General features: G+C 42.5%; 1 protein-coding gene across 4 annotated transcripts in view; it reads left to right on the plus strand.

Annotated features, from left to right (window-relative positions):
- LOC137347333 (proto-oncogene tyrosine-protein kinase LCK-like) overlaps positions 1–20,663 on the plus strand; it is a 133,703-nt gene that overhangs the window by 65,272 nt on the left and 47,768 nt on the right. For all 4 annotated transcript variants that reach the window (XM_068011775.1, XM_068011776.1, XM_068011779.1 and 1 more), the window contains 3 exons: positions 1,911–2,060; positions 3,158–3,310; positions 8,852–9,031. In XM_068011775.1, the coding sequence (XP_067867876.1) occupies positions 1,911–2,060; positions 3,158–3,310; positions 8,852–9,031 (483 nt within the window). The remainder of the gene's footprint in view (positions 1–1,910; positions 2,061–3,157; positions 3,311–8,851; positions 9,032–20,663) is intronic.

Below are 20,663 nucleotides of genomic sequence, written 5' to 3' on the forward strand. Positions count from 1 at the left end.
ATGTTAACTCTGTTTCTCTCTCCACAGTTTCTGCCAGACCTGCTGAGTAATTTCCAGCATTTTCTCTTTTTATTTCCGATTTCCAGCATTGGCAGTATTTTGCTTTTGTTTGAATGACTTCAAGCCTTAACCTATTTTCAGATTTCATTGTTATTGATATCACCTGACTCTTCATTTCGATGCAGGTTTTCAGTTACTCGCTTTTGTATATTATTAGATATGTGAATAAATCCACTGCATTTGTCAATGCGTACAGCAGTAGAAATCAAAGCAGTTGCTCTGACATCATTTTAAATTTGCACTTAACAGTTAAATCAGCACTTTTTGAGATGCCTATTCCTTATCAAATGTGATTAAATAAACACATTAGGCCCAATTTTTCTGGCTGCTGTGCCTGAGGTTTCCCAAATAGTAATGACAGGAAATAGGGGTAGAGAAATATAGTGGCCCTGTTACAATGTCCAGGAATTCTGCGGCTTACTCACGGTGACCGGTTTCTACCTGAGTTTTCCTGCAATCGGTGCAGTCGACAACCTTTCAAATAAACAAATCACCTTGCGATGTGCCCATCCTTTGTTGAAAGAGCACCCATTTCTAAGGACAACTGGAGAATCTGGCAGTGGCCTTGAACCTGTGACGTTCCCAGTTTGGAGGGTTCTGAAGGGGGTAGAAGGCCCTGACACTGGCAGCCTGTCCCAAAATGTCAGGCCTGCAGCTGCACAGCTGCTTCTAACCCTGTTTTCTGGTCCAGGGGCCTGTGCTGTAGATGCTAATGACCTGATTCAAGTGGCCTGAAACCTGGACAGGTTAAGTGCAAGTGGGGTTCAGGAAAATCAGTTCCATTTTTATATTTGCAAATACTGCATCAACTAACATATTCCCTCCCTACAGCTCTTCACCTCTCTCTCTCTCTCTCTCTCTCTCTCCCCCTTTAAGACACTCCTGAAAATCTACTTCCTTGACAAAGCTTTTGGTCATCTGTCCCAATATCACCTTGTGTGGCTCGGTGTCAAATTTTGCCTTATAACGTGAAGTACCTTGGTGTGTTTTATTACATTAAAGGCAGTATAAACATATAGGTTGTGGTTGTTAATGCTGGAAGGTCATGTGTCTGAATTTTAAGGAGCCCTCGATGTCGAGATCCATGGCGGGTTGGGGAGGCTCTGAAGATAGCTCCAGATGAGGCCCGCCATGGACAATGAGATGAGGCTTGCCACGGACCTTGACACCGGCAGGGCCCAGCCTGATCCTCCCGGAGGCAGTGAGGTTCCGTGGCAGCTTGGCAACAGGACCACAATCACCATATTCAAATTAATAAAATGAATGCATTTACATATACTTACTTCAGATCTTGAGGGCCCGCTGCAATCTTCAGCGCGGCGGCTAGCACTTCCATGCCTTCGTATCCCCGTCCCGGGAAACGAGGCACGACACTGGTGGGGAGGCACTGCGCACAGGCAGTTGACACCATTGCCGGGGACGGACAGCCGCCCCCTCCATGTGATTGGGTGGGGGGGGAGCGGGTGGTCAGGCCCCCCCAACTGTTTAAATGAGCCGCCATGCTTAAGATTGTGGTGTCTCTTTGGCGAGCTCATAGAATCCAGCCCCTTGTCTTGCCTCAAATCTCCTTTGTGAATTCGCTCCATTTAACACACTACCCAGTCTCAGTATCTCTTGAGAAAATGTTTCTAATTTAGTATAACTTTTGTCAAATTAAGGTTATTTTTCCGCAGTGGGCTTTTGCCCACCAAAAACTGAAACTACCCTAATTCACATAGGGCCCTCACAGAGAGAAGCTTCTGAGGTGAATAAAGTGATCTAACCTATTTTGCTGTTTTAGTGACGATATTCAGCAGCAGGAAGCAAAATTCATGCATTGCATTTTAATGTATATTTTTTTATGAATGCAGGTTCTTATTCACTGTCTGTGAGAGACTTTGATTCACAGCAAGGAGACGTGGTGAAGCATTATAAGATTCGCTCTTTAGATAAAGGAGGCTATTACATATCCCCCCGGATAACCTTCAGTACTCTCCATGAACTGGTGAACCATTATTCATGTAAGTTTACTACTGTGCAGAGCACACATACTATCAGCAAAGCATGCATAGAAACTGACATTTGAAGTTTTTCAGGTAGCTGTGTGATTTCTAAAAGTTGTCCTTATGGCCCTGAGCTCTGGCTGTTGTGAAAGTATCACTGAAGGTCATGTGCCCATGAACTGTGCAACAGTCCCTTGTCTGTTGGGAAAGGTGCATGGGATGGTTACAATAGTCCAAATCCACTGGCTAGACCAAGGTGGCACCATTCAGATTTGTCGATATTTTTACTGACTTTGAATCAACCTGAGGCTCCAGCTACAGACAGGAGGAAATCAAAGTTAAATCTAAAAGTCTGGCCCAATTACAACATCAGCAGCGTAACCCTTGGGAATCTGAAAGGTCTTCACGGGTCCAACACCAGGAGTTCTGCCATGGTGCCAGTCTCAGTACCATTTCCTTAGGTCCACGGTGACATCCAGCTTCCACCCTAATTCCCACTCATGCCCATCAGCTATGACATTATTCCCACTGGCATCGCAAAGGGGACAGTTTAATGAAGTCTAGCCATTACAGTTGTGATGGCCTTGCTTTCTACATAAGTTATGGGTCCGACGCTCGCTCAGTCTCCCACTGGGATGCTTTGAGTTGGTCTCAAAGTATCCCTGAAGAGATCAAACATTCCCGTCGACTCACAGGAGTCCCTGGCTCATGACCATCCTAGATGGAGAAAGCTCATTCACAAAGGCATCGTACACCTCGAGGGACTTCATCAGGAACGTGCGGAGGCAAAATCGAGGTGTTGGAGAGAGCGCACAAACCTCCAAACTACTCATCTACCTGACCCTTCAAGCACCACCTGCCCCTCATGTGGCAGAGTCTGCAGATCCCGCATTGGAATTATCAGCCATCTCAGAACCCATTGAACCACAGTGGAAGCAAGTCATCCTCGGTCCCGAGGGACTGCCTAAGAAGAGGTTCTCACAAGCAATGACCAACACTGAATTTAAAATCAACCCCAGGATTTAGACTCATTGCAATTGTGTTTTTTTTAATTGTTGAAATTGTCAATGCATCGGCTGATTGTTGAATTACTGAACTAGTTCTCTCTGTTGCAGTTAACACCGATGGTTTATGCCAGTGCTTGAAGAAGCCTTGTCAGACTCAAAGGCCGCAGAAACCATGGTGGCACGATGAATGGGAAGTCTCCCGGGAGTCACTGAAACTGGTGGAGAAGTTGGGATCAGGGCAGTTTGGAGAAGTTTGGATGGGTATGTGAAAGTGCAAATTGCAGTATCTTTCTTTTGATGAGGCCTGAAAGATTTCACTATAATGATCACCGTGTGTCTCTGTGTATAATTGGAAATAATAATAGTTACATCCATGAACATGGACTGAATTCAGACAAGTTATAGACAAATTAAAGTCATGGAATTATAATCCTGGGTACAGTTAAACTCCCAATCTGATTTGCTCTCTATTGCATTCCTGCCTTTTCAACACAGGTGAAAAATATATTGGGAAGTTTAAAAGTCTTTGTGAGTGACTAGCTATAAGGAATGGGCTGATATTACATTAGTAACTCAGTAATTGCCTACAGCAGTCACACAGTTCCTGTTAGTTTTCACTTTTCTCATTTTTTCTCCTTTCGGGCTTCACCCTCCCATACATCCAACATGTGCAGAAGGATTATCTAGTATCCTTAATGGAATAGTGGTTTAGGACTGGATAAGATTAATGTTACTCATTATACCATTTTCAGGAGAGATAGTGGGGGGGGGGGGGGGGGGGGGAAGGTGGGAGTGGGTAGCAATATGGATAAAGAATTCTATCACAGTGTAATGTAAGATTGCTGCAGTGGGTTGTGTAAAAACAGAATCCATATAAATAGAGTTGTGGAATCGGAAGACATATTGTCCATTTTTCTTTATTATAGCTCATCAAACACTAGAAATAAAATAGAGGGCGGAATCTAGAGCGAGAACAATAGGGCAATTACATTGGGTGATTTTAGCCAATCCAAGATAGACTGGGATAAAGGTAACATAATCAAACTGATTTTGGAATAGGGGCTTTTGTGCTGCATCAACATCAAAGTGCATTTGTAATTTTTTGATTTGAAATAGTTTTAAATACAGAACAAAACCCAAAATGCCATTGAATTGTAAATTCCACATAAAACAATAGATAAATGAAATGAGAACAAAAAGTGCTGGAAATACTCAGCAGGTCTGGCAGCATCTGTGGAGAGAAAAGCAGAGTTAATGTTTCAGGTCAGTGATCCTTCATCAGAACTGGCAAAAGTTAGAAATGTAACAGTCTTTGTGCAAGTGAAAGGGGGGGAGAGGAGAAGAAGAACAAGAGGGAAGGACTGTGATATGACAAAGGGGGAAGAGATTAAATGACAGATGTCATGGAACAGAATGCAAATGGAGTGCTAAATAGTTGTCGCGAAAGACAAAGCACAAGTCCAGAGAGAGTGCTAATGGCAAAATAATGAACAGCTCTGTATGAAAGCAAAAGCATGAGAACCAAGTTTAAGACTACCTCGTGGTTAAAAAATAAATAAGAAATATATGTAAAAAATAAAAATAATAAATAAACAAAAAATAATGTGGCTCATGGTCCGAAATTATTGAACTCCATATTGAGTCCAGAAGGCTGAAGAGTGCCTAATTGGAAGATGAGGTGTTGTTCCTTGAGCTTGTGTTGATGTTCACTGGAACACTGCAGCAGGCAGAGAACAGAAATGTGGGCATGGGAACAAGATGGTGAATTAAAATGGTAAGCAACCAGAAGCTCAGGATCATGCTTGCGGACTGAGTGGAGGTGTTCTGTAAAGCGATCGCCCAATCTGCATTTGGTCTCCCCACTGTAGAGGATACCGCACTGTGAGCAGTGAATACAGTATACTAAATTGAAAGAAGTACAAGTAAATCACAGTTTTACCTGGAAGGAGCGTTTGAGGTCTTGGATGGTGAGGAGAGAGGAGGTAAAAGGGCAGTTATTACACCTCATGAGATTGCATGGGAAGGTGCCGTGGGAAAGGGAAGAGGCGTTGGGGTGACGAAGGAGTGGACTAGGGTGTCATGGAGGGAACGGTTCCTTTGGAATGTTGACAGGGGAGGGGAGGGGAAGATGTGACTGGTAGTGGCATCACACTGGAGGTGGCAGAAATAGCAGAGGATGATCCATTGGATGTGGAGGCTGGTGGGGTGGAAAGTGAGGACAAGGGGAACCCTGTCACATTCTGGGAGGTAGGGGAAAGGGTGAGGACAGAAGTGCGGGAAATGTGCCGGACACGGTTGAGGGACCTGTCAACCACAGTGGGGGGAATCCTTAGTTGAGCAAAAAGGAAGACATATCGGAGGCGCTGTTATGGAAGGTTGCATCATCAGAACAGATACATCAGAGATGGAGAAACTGGGAGATAAGAGCTCACAGTGCCATCTCCTCTAGATTGGGGAGAGCAAACGCAGATTGGGTGACCGCTTTGCAGAACACCTCTGCTCGGTCCGCAAGCATGATCCCGAGCTTCCGGTTGCTTGCCATTTCAACACACTACCCTGCTCTCATGCCCACATTTCTGTCCTTGGCCTGCTGCAGTGTTCCAGTGAACATCAATGCAAGCTTGAGGAGCAGAACCTCTTCTTCCAATTAGGCACTCTACAGCCTTCTGGACTCAATATTGAGTTCAATAATTTCGGACCATGAGCCCCACTATATCTTGTTTATTTATTATTTTTATTTTTTATATATATTTTCCTCTTATTTATTTTTTAACCATGTGCTCGTCTTAAACTTGTTTTTCATGCTTTTGCTCTCGGACAAAGCTGTTCATTATTCTGCCATTAGCACTCTCTCTGGACTCGTGCTTTGTCTTTCGCGACAACTATTTAGCACTCCATTTGCATTCTGTTCCATGACATCTGTCATTTAATCTCTTCCCCCTCCGTCCTATCACAGTCCTTCCTTCTTGTTCTTCTTCTCCTCTCTCCCCTTTCACTTTCTCAAACACTGTTACATTTCTAACTTTTGCCAGTTCTGATGAAGGGTCACAGACCTGAAACATTAACTCTGTTTCTCTCTACACAGACGCTGCCAAACCTGCTGAGTATTTCCAGCACTTTCTGTCCACATTTCAGTGTTCCAGCAATAGATAAATGGAGTCTGTCTTCTGTTCTACGAACAGAACTCATGGGTAAATTAGGTTATTGTGGCGAAATATGATGAACTCGAATAAATAAAACCACTCGACTGTGACACAGACGTGCTTATAGGCATGGTAACAGATGCTTGATCTTATCATTTACATCCTGCTTAACCCCTTCACCCCATGCATGAAACTGGAAAAAGATGCACTCGATTTACAAACTGGCACATGTAGCTGCCCCTCAAAATGTTCTTCAGTATGGGCTCAATGGGCCGAATGGCCTACTCCTGCTCCTATTTTCTACGTTTCTATGAATGGCATCCTCTGTGCCAAAATGACTCTAAACCCCAGCACTGAGATAATACGGACATTAGCAGAGCAGAAATAGCAAATGTACATTCCGCTTGAGTATTGCTGTCAACAGTGGGCAAACTACGGGTGTGAAATTTTTAGTTGTGTGCTGTGTACCTCAGGCATTCATTTGTATTAAAAATAGACAATTGTCTGAAAACAGTATGACTGTGTCACAGGAGCCTCTGGAGATAAACATGTGGTATTAATGTATTCTCTCCTCTGCTTTCTGTCTTTCCCCCTTTTTTGGTCTTGAAATTATACTGAGAATATCAGCAAACTAAAATTCAAATGCAATTTCTTTAATGGAGGCAAAAAACAATTTAATTTAAAAGCTTAGTGGTTTATTTAAAGACAGTACAAAGGCATTGTACATGAATGCACTAAATATTCACACAGCTTAATCTGTCAGTCCTTTGTTCTTTCTCTCTTGATATCCCACCTGCCTGTGGGTTTTGCAAGTGTTTTCTGTTACTTTCCCTTGATGGATAGTGAGAGAAAAAGTTGGAGACAATTCTGGAGGTGGGATCTCTCAACATTCATAACAGAAGTGAAAGGCCACTATTAAAATGGCAGGTTCTGTAGAAATGATAGAATTCCAGTACATTGTATACTTGCTGGAGGTCATGCTCTTCAGGTTAGAGACTTGGATATTGTATTGTTGAATAAAGTTTTTAGTTTTTTAGTTTAGAGATACAGCACTGAAACAGGCCCTTCGGCCCACCGAGTCTGTGCCGACCATCAACCACCCATTTATACTAATCCTACACTAATCCCATATTCCTACCACATCCCCACCTGTTCCTATATTTCCCTACCACCTACCTATACTAGGGGCAATTTATAATGGCCAATTTACCTACCAACCTGCAAGTCTTTTGGCTTGTGGGAGGAAACCGGAGCACCCGGAGAAAACCCACGTAGACACAGGGAGAACTTGCAAACTCCACACAGGCAGTACCCAGAATTGTACCCGGGTCGCTGGAGCTGTGAGGCTGCGGTGCTAACCACTGCGCCACTGTGCCGCCCAAGTTCAATGGACCACCTGCAGTACCTCAAAGTTTTAAAGGAACTGATGGGACCGTTCCCTCGCATTAAAGTTTTACAGGCAGTTGGAAGTTATGTACGTGTGTGCCAAGCTATGTGTTCCCTGATTAGACAATGATGTAATTGGACAGTAGACCTGCCCCATACTGCACAATTATACTGGCATCATCCTGGTACCAAGACTATAACCACACTTTAAACAGCAATTTGATATTTGACTTGTAATAGGATTGTTGTAATTTGATTTATAATTTAGAGGATGTTTTCACTGAAGAGGTGACTTCTGTCAAACTCACTTCTTTCAATGCCTAAGAATAGTTTGGCTAGTAAAGGTCACAATAAACACTGTGGTGAACTCTGTAAATAGATTATCAGATACACATCCAGTTTACTCCAGAAGGGTTAGAAATGGGTGCAAAGCTCGCGTGAAGTGCACGCTGCTGTGTGCATGTGATATTCCGCGGTCAGCTTATTGTCATGTGTAGGTATAGCTGCAGGTGCAGATTTGGATGTGTGCACCACATTAATGGTGGGCTTGGCAAATTGTGTGTGGATGAAATTTAAAGAGATCCACTCAATGGTTGGAGGGGTGGGAAACAGGGCTAGGAAATATCTGCTAAAAATTAAAATGAAAGGAAATCCAACATGAAGTCATGAGTCTGCAGGTACGTAATGGAACAATCTGACACCTGACCACCTGTTTGATGGCTGCTGAAATAAAGCTGGTGTTGTATGAATTGGTAGTGAGGAGAGTGCAACTCCATGTGACAGTCCGCATCAAGCAGCATGCAAGCTCACTGGAATGAAGTGAAGGCAGATTTAAAGCCTCAATTGACTGGTGCACCTGTTGTGGCAACCCTATTGTTAGCTGCAGGTATTCTTGTTGTAAATGGCACAACCCTGTATTTGGATCTCTGCTGAGCCAGAAGCAGTGAAAAAAGTTCCCCACATTCCTTACTGGGATAACAGGATTCCCCATGATGGGGATTTGTGTAAGGTTTAAAGAATTGTATTCTGCTGTCCAAGGGCTACTGAAATGGCCATTAACTCTGAGCAACAGGAAAATAGGTCACAAATCCTATATTCCCAAACTCTTTTGTTTCTGTTGCTGCTAATTTGATGTAAGTCTGCACTGTCCAGTAAACTGGATTTTATAACACTCATCAAGACACCTGGTCCTGAATGAGGTGTTGTGTTTCAATACAAGATGATGTATGTTGCAAATTCACTGATTTTTAATTGTTTTGCCCTTCATTGGCAGGTTACTATAACAACTACACCAAAGTTGCCATTAAGTGTTTGAAGACTGGGAGTATGTCTCCGGAGGCTTTCTTAGCTGAGGCCAACTTGATGAAGACTCTGCAACATCGCAAACTGGTGAAACTCAATGCCGTGGTCACTGAGGAACCAATTTACATCATCACAGAGTATATGTCAAATGGTAAACTGTCCGCTTACAGACAAATAACGAATTCCGTTAACTCTCTTCGAGGAATTGTAGCAGTGTACACATTAAACGCAGCTTAACATCATAGTTTAGACACCATACACATTGCATCTTGAATGTAATAGTATATTTGAAGCAATTACACATTTCGTTTTGCTCTTTAGTATTTTAGACCATTGTTTCACTGTTCCATACCCCTTAACTTCAAAATTATTTCTCTTCCACTTACATAGATCCCCCAAATAATATTCCATTCCCTGTTGGAAAAGTCTCACAAAGAACTTGTTTTAAGGCCTTTACCGGTTATGAATTAGCTTCTTGGAGATGCACAAGAGCATATGTGGATTTTCTGACCCTTTAATTTTCCTTCCGTCCTTCAGCTCCAGATATCCAGTTAAGATTGGCAACATATTATAACTTTTTTCAAAAAAAATGTCCAACTTCTGTACCTGGAATTATGGTGGGTGTTCTTCCAATCTCCCACTATATCTTTAGCAGGTCAGCAGAAACCCTAGAGGAAAAGCATAAGTGGCCATTTATGTCACTTCTCTAGAATTTCTGTCAATCATTTAACAAAGATACAGTGGGAGATTAGAGAAGACCTGTGGAAATTTTACCAGCTGATATTTTTGGCATCAGACATTTGCCTGCAACCTACAGAGTCAGGAGCATTCTGGATTGATTTGGAAGGTATAGTATATGGGAATTTTGGGGGGAGAACCTGGTGCTACAAATCAATAAAAATCACCTTAGAACAGACTGTACATGAGTTGCTTACAATGTGAAGATAAAGTATTAATTTTAAGGCCTCTAAAACACCAATCTTGAGAAAGCAACTGAGATAGACCCGAGACCCACCTGAAGTGCCACCATTCCCATTGCTTCTTTCCCCAGAGACAATGTCAAGAAAGGAACTTGCTATGATTAAGAATCACAAGCAAAAGCCTCTTTTCAATTATCTCCTGGCACAGTGGAGGGGGAATCATTCTGGTCACATGTAAATGAATTTACCTTGATTGGTAGTCCTAATAACATCATAAATCCATTGAAAAAAAATAAATTGTAAGCATATTGAAAACCAACGTGTGATTTTGCCAGAAATATCACCTGCAGAAAATCTTCACGTTACACAAAGAGGCAACAGCGTTCTTCTCCATCAATATTGAAGCACCAACAAGCTCCAACACCAGGTTTAAAATGCATAAGTCAACAAAGTAAGGATTGATTTTTTGGGGGCGTGGTAAACATTACTAAGTATTCTTGTTTTATCAAATGTTTATAAAATTGTCAGAGTAGTTTTAGGAGACCATCATTATTGACATTAAATTTACATCATTTAATATTTTTCTTAAAGGAGGTGAATTGGACCTAGTTATGCCTGTTTTCCAGCTGAGAAACAATGCAACAAGGTCTAATTTAGGGAGCCGACATCCCATGAACAGCTTCAGAAACCTATCGCTATATTGGCTTGGGACTTATAGAGTGTAGTAGGCCCCTGAATTGTGCATTACGCTGCCTGAGTATATTAATTAGGAGCCCAATAGCTGTTTTATGACCAAAAGTGGAAGTTGGTTTGCCCTGAATTCAGCTGGCATTGGCTCATTGGCCCAGCTTTCAAGATTACCTGGTCTATACGCGGAATTACCAGATATCCTTAGAGACAACTGGAAGTCATCAACCCCTCTCCAAAGCCGGGCTCACCATTGGCCTGTGACTGGCTAACAGGTCAATTTGCCATGGTCCTCCCACCAACCTCATTCAAGGCGTGTGTTGCACTTGGATTGTGCCGCAATTTGGGCATGATCCAATTTCTAGGCCAATCTCTGCAAAATGAGAATCAGCTACAAAATGATGCTTTACTCAGGCTTGGTAGTCTATTGCTTGTTTGTGCTGTAAAGTATATTATTCAGTTGCTGCATTTCTGGGGACCTACTTCACTGAGCGAAGCCATAACTCTATACGTTAAACAATGAGCAAATCAAGTTGCAAAACTCCAGAACTTCACCTCATTATTTAAAAACTATATAGTCAAAGTATTACAGGAAAGATTGCTAATTATCAAGCACAGGTTCTTGTGCTTATACTACAGTTTCCATAATAGTACAGGACTTTGAATTCAGACTTTCTTTGGGAAAGACTTCTGACTTTTCCTTTCCATGGAAAATAAAAATCCCTGGAGAAATGTGTTTGTGTTGGAATTTTCCTGGCTCAAACCAGAGTCTTGTTTTAATCTTCTGGACAGAAACAATTGCCAGGAGATTTTCAGTGGGAAAAATAACTCCATTTTCATTTTAGATTTATTACCCCAAACTCAGAGTAAATGACGTATATAAAGAGCAAGAGGGTAACCAGGGAAAGGGTTGGCCCACTCAAGGACAGAGAAGGGAATCTATGTGTGGAGCCAGAGGAAATGGGCGAGGTACTAAATGAGTACTTTGCATCAGTATTCACCAAGGAGAAGGACTTGGTGGATGATGAGCCTAGGGAAGGGAGTGCAGATAGTCTCAGTCATCTCATTATCAAAAAGGAGGAGGTGTTGGGTGTCTTGCAAAGCATTAAGGTAGATAAGTCCCCAGGGCCTGATGGGATCTACCCCAGAATACTGAGGGAGGCAAGGGAAGAAATTGCTGGGGCCTTGACAGAAATCTTTGCATCCTCATTGGCTACAGGTGAGGTCCCAGAGGACTGGAGAATAGCCAATGTTGTTCCTTTGTTTAAGAAGGGTAGCAAGGATAATCCAGGAAATTATAGGCCGGTGAGCCTTACGTCAGTGGTAGGGAAATTATTAGAGAGGATTCTTCAGGACGGGATTTACTCCCATTTGCAAACAAATGGACTTATTAGCGAGAGGCAGTATGGTTTTGTGAAGGGGAGGTCGTGTCTCACTAATTTGATTGAGTTTTCTGAGGAAGTGACAAAGATGATTGATGAAGGAAGGGCAGTGGATGTTATCTATATGGACTTCAGTAAAGCCTTTGACAAGGTCCCTCATGGCAGACTGATACAAAAGGTGAAGTCACACGGGATCAGAGGGGAGCTGGCAAGATGGATACAGAACTGGCTCGGTCATAGAAGACAGAGGGTAGCAGTGGAAGGGTGCTTTTCTGAATGGAGGGATGTGATTAGTGGTGTTCCGCAGGGATCAGTGCTGGGACCTTTGCTGTTTGTAGTATATATAAATGATTTGAGGAAAATGTAGCTGGTCTGATTAGTAAGTTTGCGGACGACACAAAGGCTGGTGGAGTTGCGGATAATGATGAGGATTGTCAGAGGATACAGCATGATATAGATCGGTGGAGACTTGGGCGGAGAAATGGCAGATGGAGTTTAATCCGGACAAATGTGAGGTAATGCATTTTGGAAGGTCTGATGCAGGTGGGAGGTATACAGTAAATGGCAGAACCCTTAGGAGTATTGACAGGCAGAGCGATCTGGGCGTACAGGTTCACAGGTCACTGAAAGTGGCAACACAGGTGGATAAGGTAGTCAAGAAGGCATACGGCATGCTTGCCTTCATCGGTCGGGGCATAGAGTATAAAAATAGGCACGTCATGCTGCAGCTGTACAGAACTTTAGTTAGGCCACACTTAGAATATTGCGTGCAATTCTGGTCGCCATACTACCAGAAGGACGTGGAGGCTTTGGAGAGGGTACAGAAGAGGTTTACCAGGATGTTGCCTGGTCTGGAGGGCATTAGCTATGAGGAGAGGTTGGATAAACTCGGATTGTTTTCACTGGAACAACGGAGGTGGAGGGGCGACATGATAGAGGTTTACAAAGTTATGAGCGGCATGGACAGAGTGGATAGTCAGAAGCTTTTTCCCAGGGTGGAAGAGTCAGTTACTAGGGGCATAGGTTTAAGGTGAGAGGGGCAAAGTTTAGAGGGGATGTGCGAGGCAAGTTCTTTACACAGAGGGTGGTGAGTACCTGGAACTTGTTGCCGGGGGAGGTGGTGGAAGCAGGTACCATAGAGACGTTTCAGAGGCATCTTGACAAATACATGAATAGGATGGGAATAGAGGGATACGGTCCCCGGAAGTGCAGAAGATTTTAGTTTAGGCAGGCATCAAGATCGGCGCAGGCTTGGAGGGTCGAATGGCCTGTTCCTGTGCTGTACTGTTCTTTGTTCTTTGTTCTTTGTTTGTTGACAACTTGGAGACTAAAGACAATGTCCGAGTTGGGGATTTTAAATTTTATAATAACAGCTTCACTAATTACATAATAAATAAGCACACAATATGAACTGTGTGTACTTCAGAAGAGAATACATACAATATATAAAGCATCCAGCAGTTTGTTGTCACGTATTTTGAAGAAAAGTTACTCATGTAAAGTTGCAAGACAGTGAGGCTCTGCTAAAAGTTCTGAATGTTATTTCCAATGGCTATACTCCAATACCAAGATTAGCAATTAATACATACTTACAATGGCAAGATTAAGAAGATGTTGTTTTTAATGGGATGAAGCTTGTGACTACCATTAATCTTGAGATTGGAAGATATTCCAGTTTTCTTTTGCAGGCTGTTCTAGGACTTGTTATTTTCGGGGTAGATACACCATGTGCTGAATGAAACACCCTGTAATGACTTGCATTAACTAGAGCATATAACTGCCTTGGTGTGACAATTCTATTTCCTGTTCAAGGGTTTGTGGTACTGCTCAGACTCATTTCACTGGCAGAAAGAGGAGATTTTAACCTTGTTGCTGGGGCTGGATCCAAACTCAATCTTGGAGTTAAAAAGACAGAATGCTAAGCTAGTGCGTTTCACAACCTTGAAAGCCATTACACTTAAGGACTTTGTGACAAGGCTTTTGCAGAAATAAATAACAAAATAAGTTGCCTAAAATGCATTTCCCATTGATGAGTAATATTGGACACCCTCTTACCTATTAGGATGATGCTGTTCTTTTTAAGCCCATCAGTAGCATGCTTCAGTTCCAGTAACCTAGCTTGATGTTAATAGTTTTATGATATATCTGAGATGTAGGACTCCCTTGCAAATATAACCATTAAATCCTATTCATTCCTGAATAAATGAAAGACATAACCAATAGCACAAAAGAACAATAAAGGAGTCACCTAACATCAGGAAGTTCCACCTAGTCTGTTGCGTACATTCAGCAGTTGTTTTTCGTTTTCATGCTGTAACCTTTATTTAATGAATATACAGGACATGTCAGGGAAGATCAGAAAATGAATTTTTGGTATTAAAGGTTGCTTGTGCATTGATCAAAAATGCTGAATTATTGAGGCCAAGGGGCCTCTTTCTGTGCCATAAACTTTCTATGATTCTATGATTCATTACAACCTATTTTAAAATATGAGAGCACAAACATTAACGGTTCAATGAATTTACAGATCTAAGTTCTTCAAATATTCAAACAAAGGTCAAACTCTGCACAAATGTTATCAATAATAATGTTAGCTAGTTTAATTGAAGATTGTAAAATATCTTATAGTATCTATTCTTAGGATAGGAAACTTTTTATGATCTAACCTCACTGATTGTAAATCATCTAAGATCTGTATTGCCTGGGATCCAAAATATGTTTTCAAAATACAAGATTATTTCTTTTATAAGGGTATTCAAATTGATTAATTAAAAGAAAAAGAAAAAAAATCAATTCATTGTTTTCTGACTAGTTGAAAAATAACTTATGAATTCAATTTATTGATGCAATCTAATTATCAAATCGCAAAGTATAATTTGTATTACTTATCCCCAGTACAGTCAGCAATCTATTTGTATCATGTATGCTAAGTACAGATCAGTGGACAATTTGTCATGTAAACCCTGTACCGATTATTTGTGTCATGTCGTTCCTATAGCTTAGCTTATTGTTTGTAGCATTTAAACCAAGCTACAGGCCATTGGATTATTTGTACCATGTGTATCCCATACAGGCCAGTGGATGATCTGGGGTGAATTTGCAAGGGAGGACTTTTTTCAGTAAACCCCTTTCTCAATGCCATTCATCTAATACATCTGCAGGTTTAAAATTTGATAGCAATCAGAACTGTAGCAGATTCAAGAAGCGAGCAATATTTGACGAATATTTGAACCAGAGTAAATGTTCTCAAATGTTGAACTTGAAAATGTAGATTTACTGTATCTCAAACATCCACACTTTAACCCTTTAATGGCTGCAGGGAGAAACTTTGCATCAAAATGTTAATATAATAAAGTTCTATAGTCTAAGATTGAATGGAATGAAGAAATACTCTAGGTTCTGCCCTAGCCCTGAAAAAGCATTTTCTCCAGTTTCTCTCCTATCTTCCCTCATGCCATCTCTGAGCTAATCTAGCCCATAAGACCCACCTCCTGTTCTCAACTCCATTCCCATTAAACTGCTGATCTCCCAAATTCACTCCTTGGTCTCAATGCTAGCTGACATTACAAATGGTTCCTGTTCCTTGGGTTCTGACCTCCCCATCGCACCCCCCAACTTTCAAAAGCAACAACATTAACCTCCTCCTCCAAAAAACACCCTTGTTCCCTCTGTCCTTGCAAACCACCGTCCAATCTCCAACCTCCCTTTCCGTTCCAAACTGCTTGACTATGCTGTCACCTTCCAAATCCATACCCATCTTTCCCGCAATTCCATGTTGAAATCCTTCCAATCAGGATTCTTCACTGGCACAGCACTGAACAGCCCTAATCAAAGCTACAAATAACATCCACTGTGACTGTGACCATTGGAAACTATTGCTTTTGGTCCATAAACTCTTTGCAGTTTTGAGCAGGGTCCATAGATAAGCTAGCAGAATGGGCAGATAAGTGGCAGATAGAATTTAATACAAAGAATTGTGAGGTGTTGCATTTTGGCTGAAGGGATAGGGAGAGGCAATACAGACTTAACAGCAAAGTTCGAAAGGGTGTGCAGGGACAGAGGGACCTGGGGGTTCATGTGCACAGATCATTGAAGGAAGCAGAACATAAAAGAGAGAAATTAGTAAAGTCTATGGGATCTTGGGATTCATAAATAGAGATGCTGAGTACAAAGCAGGGAGGTAATGCTGAACCTTTGTAAGCTCCAGTTAGGCCACAAGTATTGCATCCAGTTCTGGTCACCACACTTTAGGAAGGATGGGAGGGTCTTTGAGAGGGTGCAGAGGAGATTTACCAGAATGGTTCCAGGGGTGAGGGATTTTAGCTACAAGGTTAGGTTGGAAAAGCTGGGGTTGTTCTCCTTGGAGGAAAGGAGATAGAGGTGTAGAAAATTATGACAGGCATCGATAAGGTGGACAAAGAATAGCTGTTCCTATTAGCTTTTTTTAAAATTCATTTATGGAATGTGTGTATTACTGGCTAGGCCAGCATTTATTGCCCATCCCTAATTGCCCTTGAGAAGGTGGTGGTGAGCTGCCTTCTTGAACCGCTGCAGTCCATGTGGGGTAGGTACACCCACAGTGCTGTTAGGAAGGGAGTTCCAGGATTTTGACCCAGCGACAGTGAAGGAACGACGATATAGTTCCAAGCCAGGATGGTGTGTGACTTGGAGGGGAACTTGCAGGTGGTGATGTTCCCATGTATCTGCTGCTCTTGTCCTTCGAGGTGGTAGAGGTCGTGGGTTTGGAAGGTGCTGTCTAAGGAGCCTTGGTGCATTGCTGCAGTGCATCTTGTAGATGGTACACACTGCTGCCACTTTGCGCAGTGGTGGAGGGAGTAAATATTTGTGCATGGTGTGCCAATCAAGCGGGCTGCTTTGTCCTGGATGGTATCGAGCTTCTTGAGTGTTGTTGGAGCTGCACCCATCCAGGCAAGTGGAGAGTATTCCATCACACTCCTGACTTGTGCCTTGTAGATGGTGGACAGGCTTTGGGGAGTCAGGAGGTGAGTTACTTGCCGCAGGATTCCTAGCCTCTGACCTGCTCTTGTAGCCACGGTATTTATATGGCTACTCCAGTTCAGTTTCTGGTCAATGGTAACCCCTAGAATGTTGATAGTGGGGGATTCAGCGATGGTAACGCCATTGAATGTCAAGGGGAGATGGTTAGATGTTCTCTTGTTGGAGATGGTCATTGCCTGGCACTTGTGTGGCGCAAATGTTACTTGCCATTTATCAGCCCAAGCCTGGATATTGTCCAGGTCTTGCTGTATTTCTGCACGGACTGCTTCAGTATTTGAGGAGTTGCAAATGGTGCTGAACATTGTGCAATCATCAGCAAACATCCCCACTTCTAACCTTATGATTGAAGGAAGGTCATTGATGAAGCAGCTGAAGATGGTTGGGCCTAGGACACTACCCTGAGGAACTCCTGCAGTGATGTCCTGGAGCTCAGATGATTGACCTCCAACAACTACAGACATCTTCCTTTGCACTAGGTATGACTCCAACCAGCAGAGAGTTTTCCCCCTGATTCCCATTGACTCCAGTTTTGCTAGGGCTCTTTGATGCCATACTCAGTCAAATGCTGCTTGATGTCAAGGGCAGTCACTCTCACCTCACCTCTTGAGTTCAGCTCTTTTGTCCATGTTTGAACCAAGGCTGTAATGAGGTCAGGAGCTGAGTGGCCCTGACGGAACCCAAACTGAGCATCACTGAGCAGGTTATTGCTAAGCAAGTGCCACTTGATAGCACTGTTGATGACACCTTCCATCACTTTACTGATGATTGAGAGTAGACTGATGGGGCAGTATTTGGCCGGGTTGGACTTGTCCTGCTTTTTGTGTACAGGACATACCTGGACAATTTTCCACATTGCCGGGTAGATGCCAGTGTTGTAGCTATACTGTAACAGCTTGGCTAGGGGTGCGGCCAGTTCTGGAGCACAGGTCTTCAGTACTATTTCCGGAATATTGTTAGGACCCATAGCCTTTGCAGTATCCAGTGATGGTGATGGTCCAAGGACTAGGGGATGCAGATTTCAGGTTTTAGGCGAGAGATACAGGGGGTATGTGAGGAAGAACCTTTTAACCAGCGAATGGTAATGACCTGGAACTCATTGCCTATGAGGGTGGTAGGAGTTGCGATGATCAATTATTTCAAAAGGTAATTGGATGTGCACTTGAGGGAAATAAACTTGCAGGACTATGGGGATAGAGTGGCGGATTGGGACTGACTTTGTAGAGAACTAGCATGGACACAATGGGATGAATGGCCTCCTTCTGTGCCATTGTGACTCTATGACTCCATGACTGCCCCATCCTCTGTTGTCCAACTGAATGGGATTGCTCTCCGTTGTTTCTACTCTTAGTTTTCTGATAGTAGGTGCAACATCTCCAGCAATGGCTTCTCTTTCCAATCCCACACTGTTACTTTTGGAGTCCTCCAGGTATCTATTCTTAGCCTCGTCCTGTTCATCATTTACTAGCTGCCCTTAGAGAAATCATTTGAAGTTATGGTTCAGGATCCATATGTATGTCAATAATACCCAGCTCTACATCTACGCCAGCTCTTGCAACCACACAGCCCCCGCCCCTTCCGCACTGCCTGTGTGTAGTCAGCCTGCTTATCCAACATCCAGCCTGCATGAACCACAATTTCCTCCAGTTAACTATTCAGAAGACCAGAACCATTGTCTTCAGCCCCACAGTAAACTCCATACCCTCACCACCAATTACACCTCCCTCCCCAGCTGTGATCTCAGTCTGAAGCTGACCGTTAGTAGCCTTGATATTCTATTTGAGTCTCTGCTAAGACTCCAACCCATATCCTCTTCATCACAAAGATGATCTCTGTAGCATTGCTTGTCTCCATCCCTGCCTCAGCCCATCTGCTGCCGAAAACTTCATCCATGTTTTTGTCACCTTTCGGATTGACAATTCCAGTCTTCTCCGAGTTGTAATTCCATCCTCCATTCTCCATAAACTTCAGATCATCAAAAAATCTGTTGCCCATATATTAACCAACACTGAGTCATGCTCATCCATCACCCCTGTGCCCATTGGCCTACATTGGTTCCCAGTCTCCCAATATTTCCAATTTAGAATCCTCATCCTCATGTTCAAATCCCATCCTGGTTTCACCCCTCCCTACCTCTGTAACCTCCTCCAGCTCTACAACTCTCCGAGAACTGTGTTCCTCCTACTCTGGCCACTCCCTTCTCTCCACCATTGCTGACTGTGCTTTCAGCCATCTAAGCTGTATAGGAATCCCTACCTATTTGCCTTTTAACCTCGATCAATGGGGTCAATGGAATTAAATATCAGACTGATCCCATACTGTTGTCTGAGGCCCAGGAACAGGTTGCTTGTAATTGCCCTTTTGTCCAAAGAACAGAAAGAGGGGATCAAGTAGCTAAAAACAACGGAGATGTTCTAGCATCTGCCAATAATATATAAAAGTTGTGACAACCATCATTTCTCCTTTCTCTGTTATAACAAATGTCAACCATTATTACTAGGATGAGTTACTATTGAAGAATTAGAAATGATAATAAAAAAGACTGCCATTTATGTAGCACCTTTCACAGACACCAATGAAGTACTTTTGAAATGTAGTCATTGTTATCGTGTAGGAAATGCAGCAGCCCATTTTCAGCACCGCAAACTCCCACTAACAGCACTGTGATAATGACCAGATAATGTTTTGGTCACATTGATTGAGGGATAAATATTGGCCTGAGCACCCGGGATAATCCCCCTGCTCTTCTACAAAATAATACCATGATATTTTCCAACCACCTGAGAGGGCAGATAGGGGCTCAATGTAACATCTCATCTGAAAGGCAGCACCTCTAACAGTGCAGCACTCCCTCAGTACAGCACTCAAGTGGGAGCTATTTGACTTTTGCACTTAAGTCCTGGAGCCGGACTTGAACCCATAGCTTAAAAGTGAGAGTGCTATCAACTTAGCTGTGGCTGAAGTCAATAATGCTTTTTGGTTAAAGATATTAGATATGCAAAACCTGATTTAGTGTATTCTGCCTGATGATTATTATTATCTCACCATATTACTTTCAAAAGATGACTGAATCACCAAAATCTTAAATAACAAAATATATAACTCAGCCTTACTGACCTCCTCAGTGCTCCTTTCCTTAGAAGTAACCAGCTTATTTTACATTTATTTCTTAAGATGGGACATGTGTACAAAGATGTAATCAGCCTGTAGTTGTGACTATTCACTAATTCTTTGCCAGTTTTCAATAATTTGGAGGAAAGAGCAGGGGCTGAGTGGCTTAACATGTTAGAAATGTTTTCCTTGAGGATTGGTTGATACAGTGGTTTTGAACATTGCCTTTTCATCTTTAGGACTGGAGCCCAATTCCAGATAAATATGAGATCAAAGTATTTTCTCAATTGTAAAAATCCTAACTGGAATTAAATTGGATTGTCTCAACCCAGTCCCTACTGTGCACCAAGTCCACAGCATGGAACTGCCATATTTTGACACTAATTTGTGTTAATTGCTATCCTCCTTCTAAGTAGTTGTATTGCTGATTGAAATGTTGTTAAAGCAATTAGGTTTAATCTGTATCTGGCCAATGGCGGTGCTTAATGTTGATCTAACAGTGGAAACATATTCAAGCCAAGTTCAGGGAGAGGTTATGATGCTTTACACTCCCTCTGGTGAGAGTTGGTCTAAATTTAAATGTGCTTCAGCTATGAAAATTCAGTTCCCTGTAGACACGAGTTCCACAGCAAAAAACTGTCCTTGAATTTGTTAAACAACTCTAATT

This window comes from Heterodontus francisci, chromosome 31 (assembly GCF_036365525.1).
Source record: "Heterodontus francisci isolate sHetFra1 chromosome 31, sHetFra1.hap1, whole genome shotgun sequence".
In the NCBI taxonomy this organism is placed as follows: Eukaryota; Metazoa; Chordata; class Chondrichthyes; order Heterodontiformes; family Heterodontidae; genus Heterodontus; species Heterodontus francisci.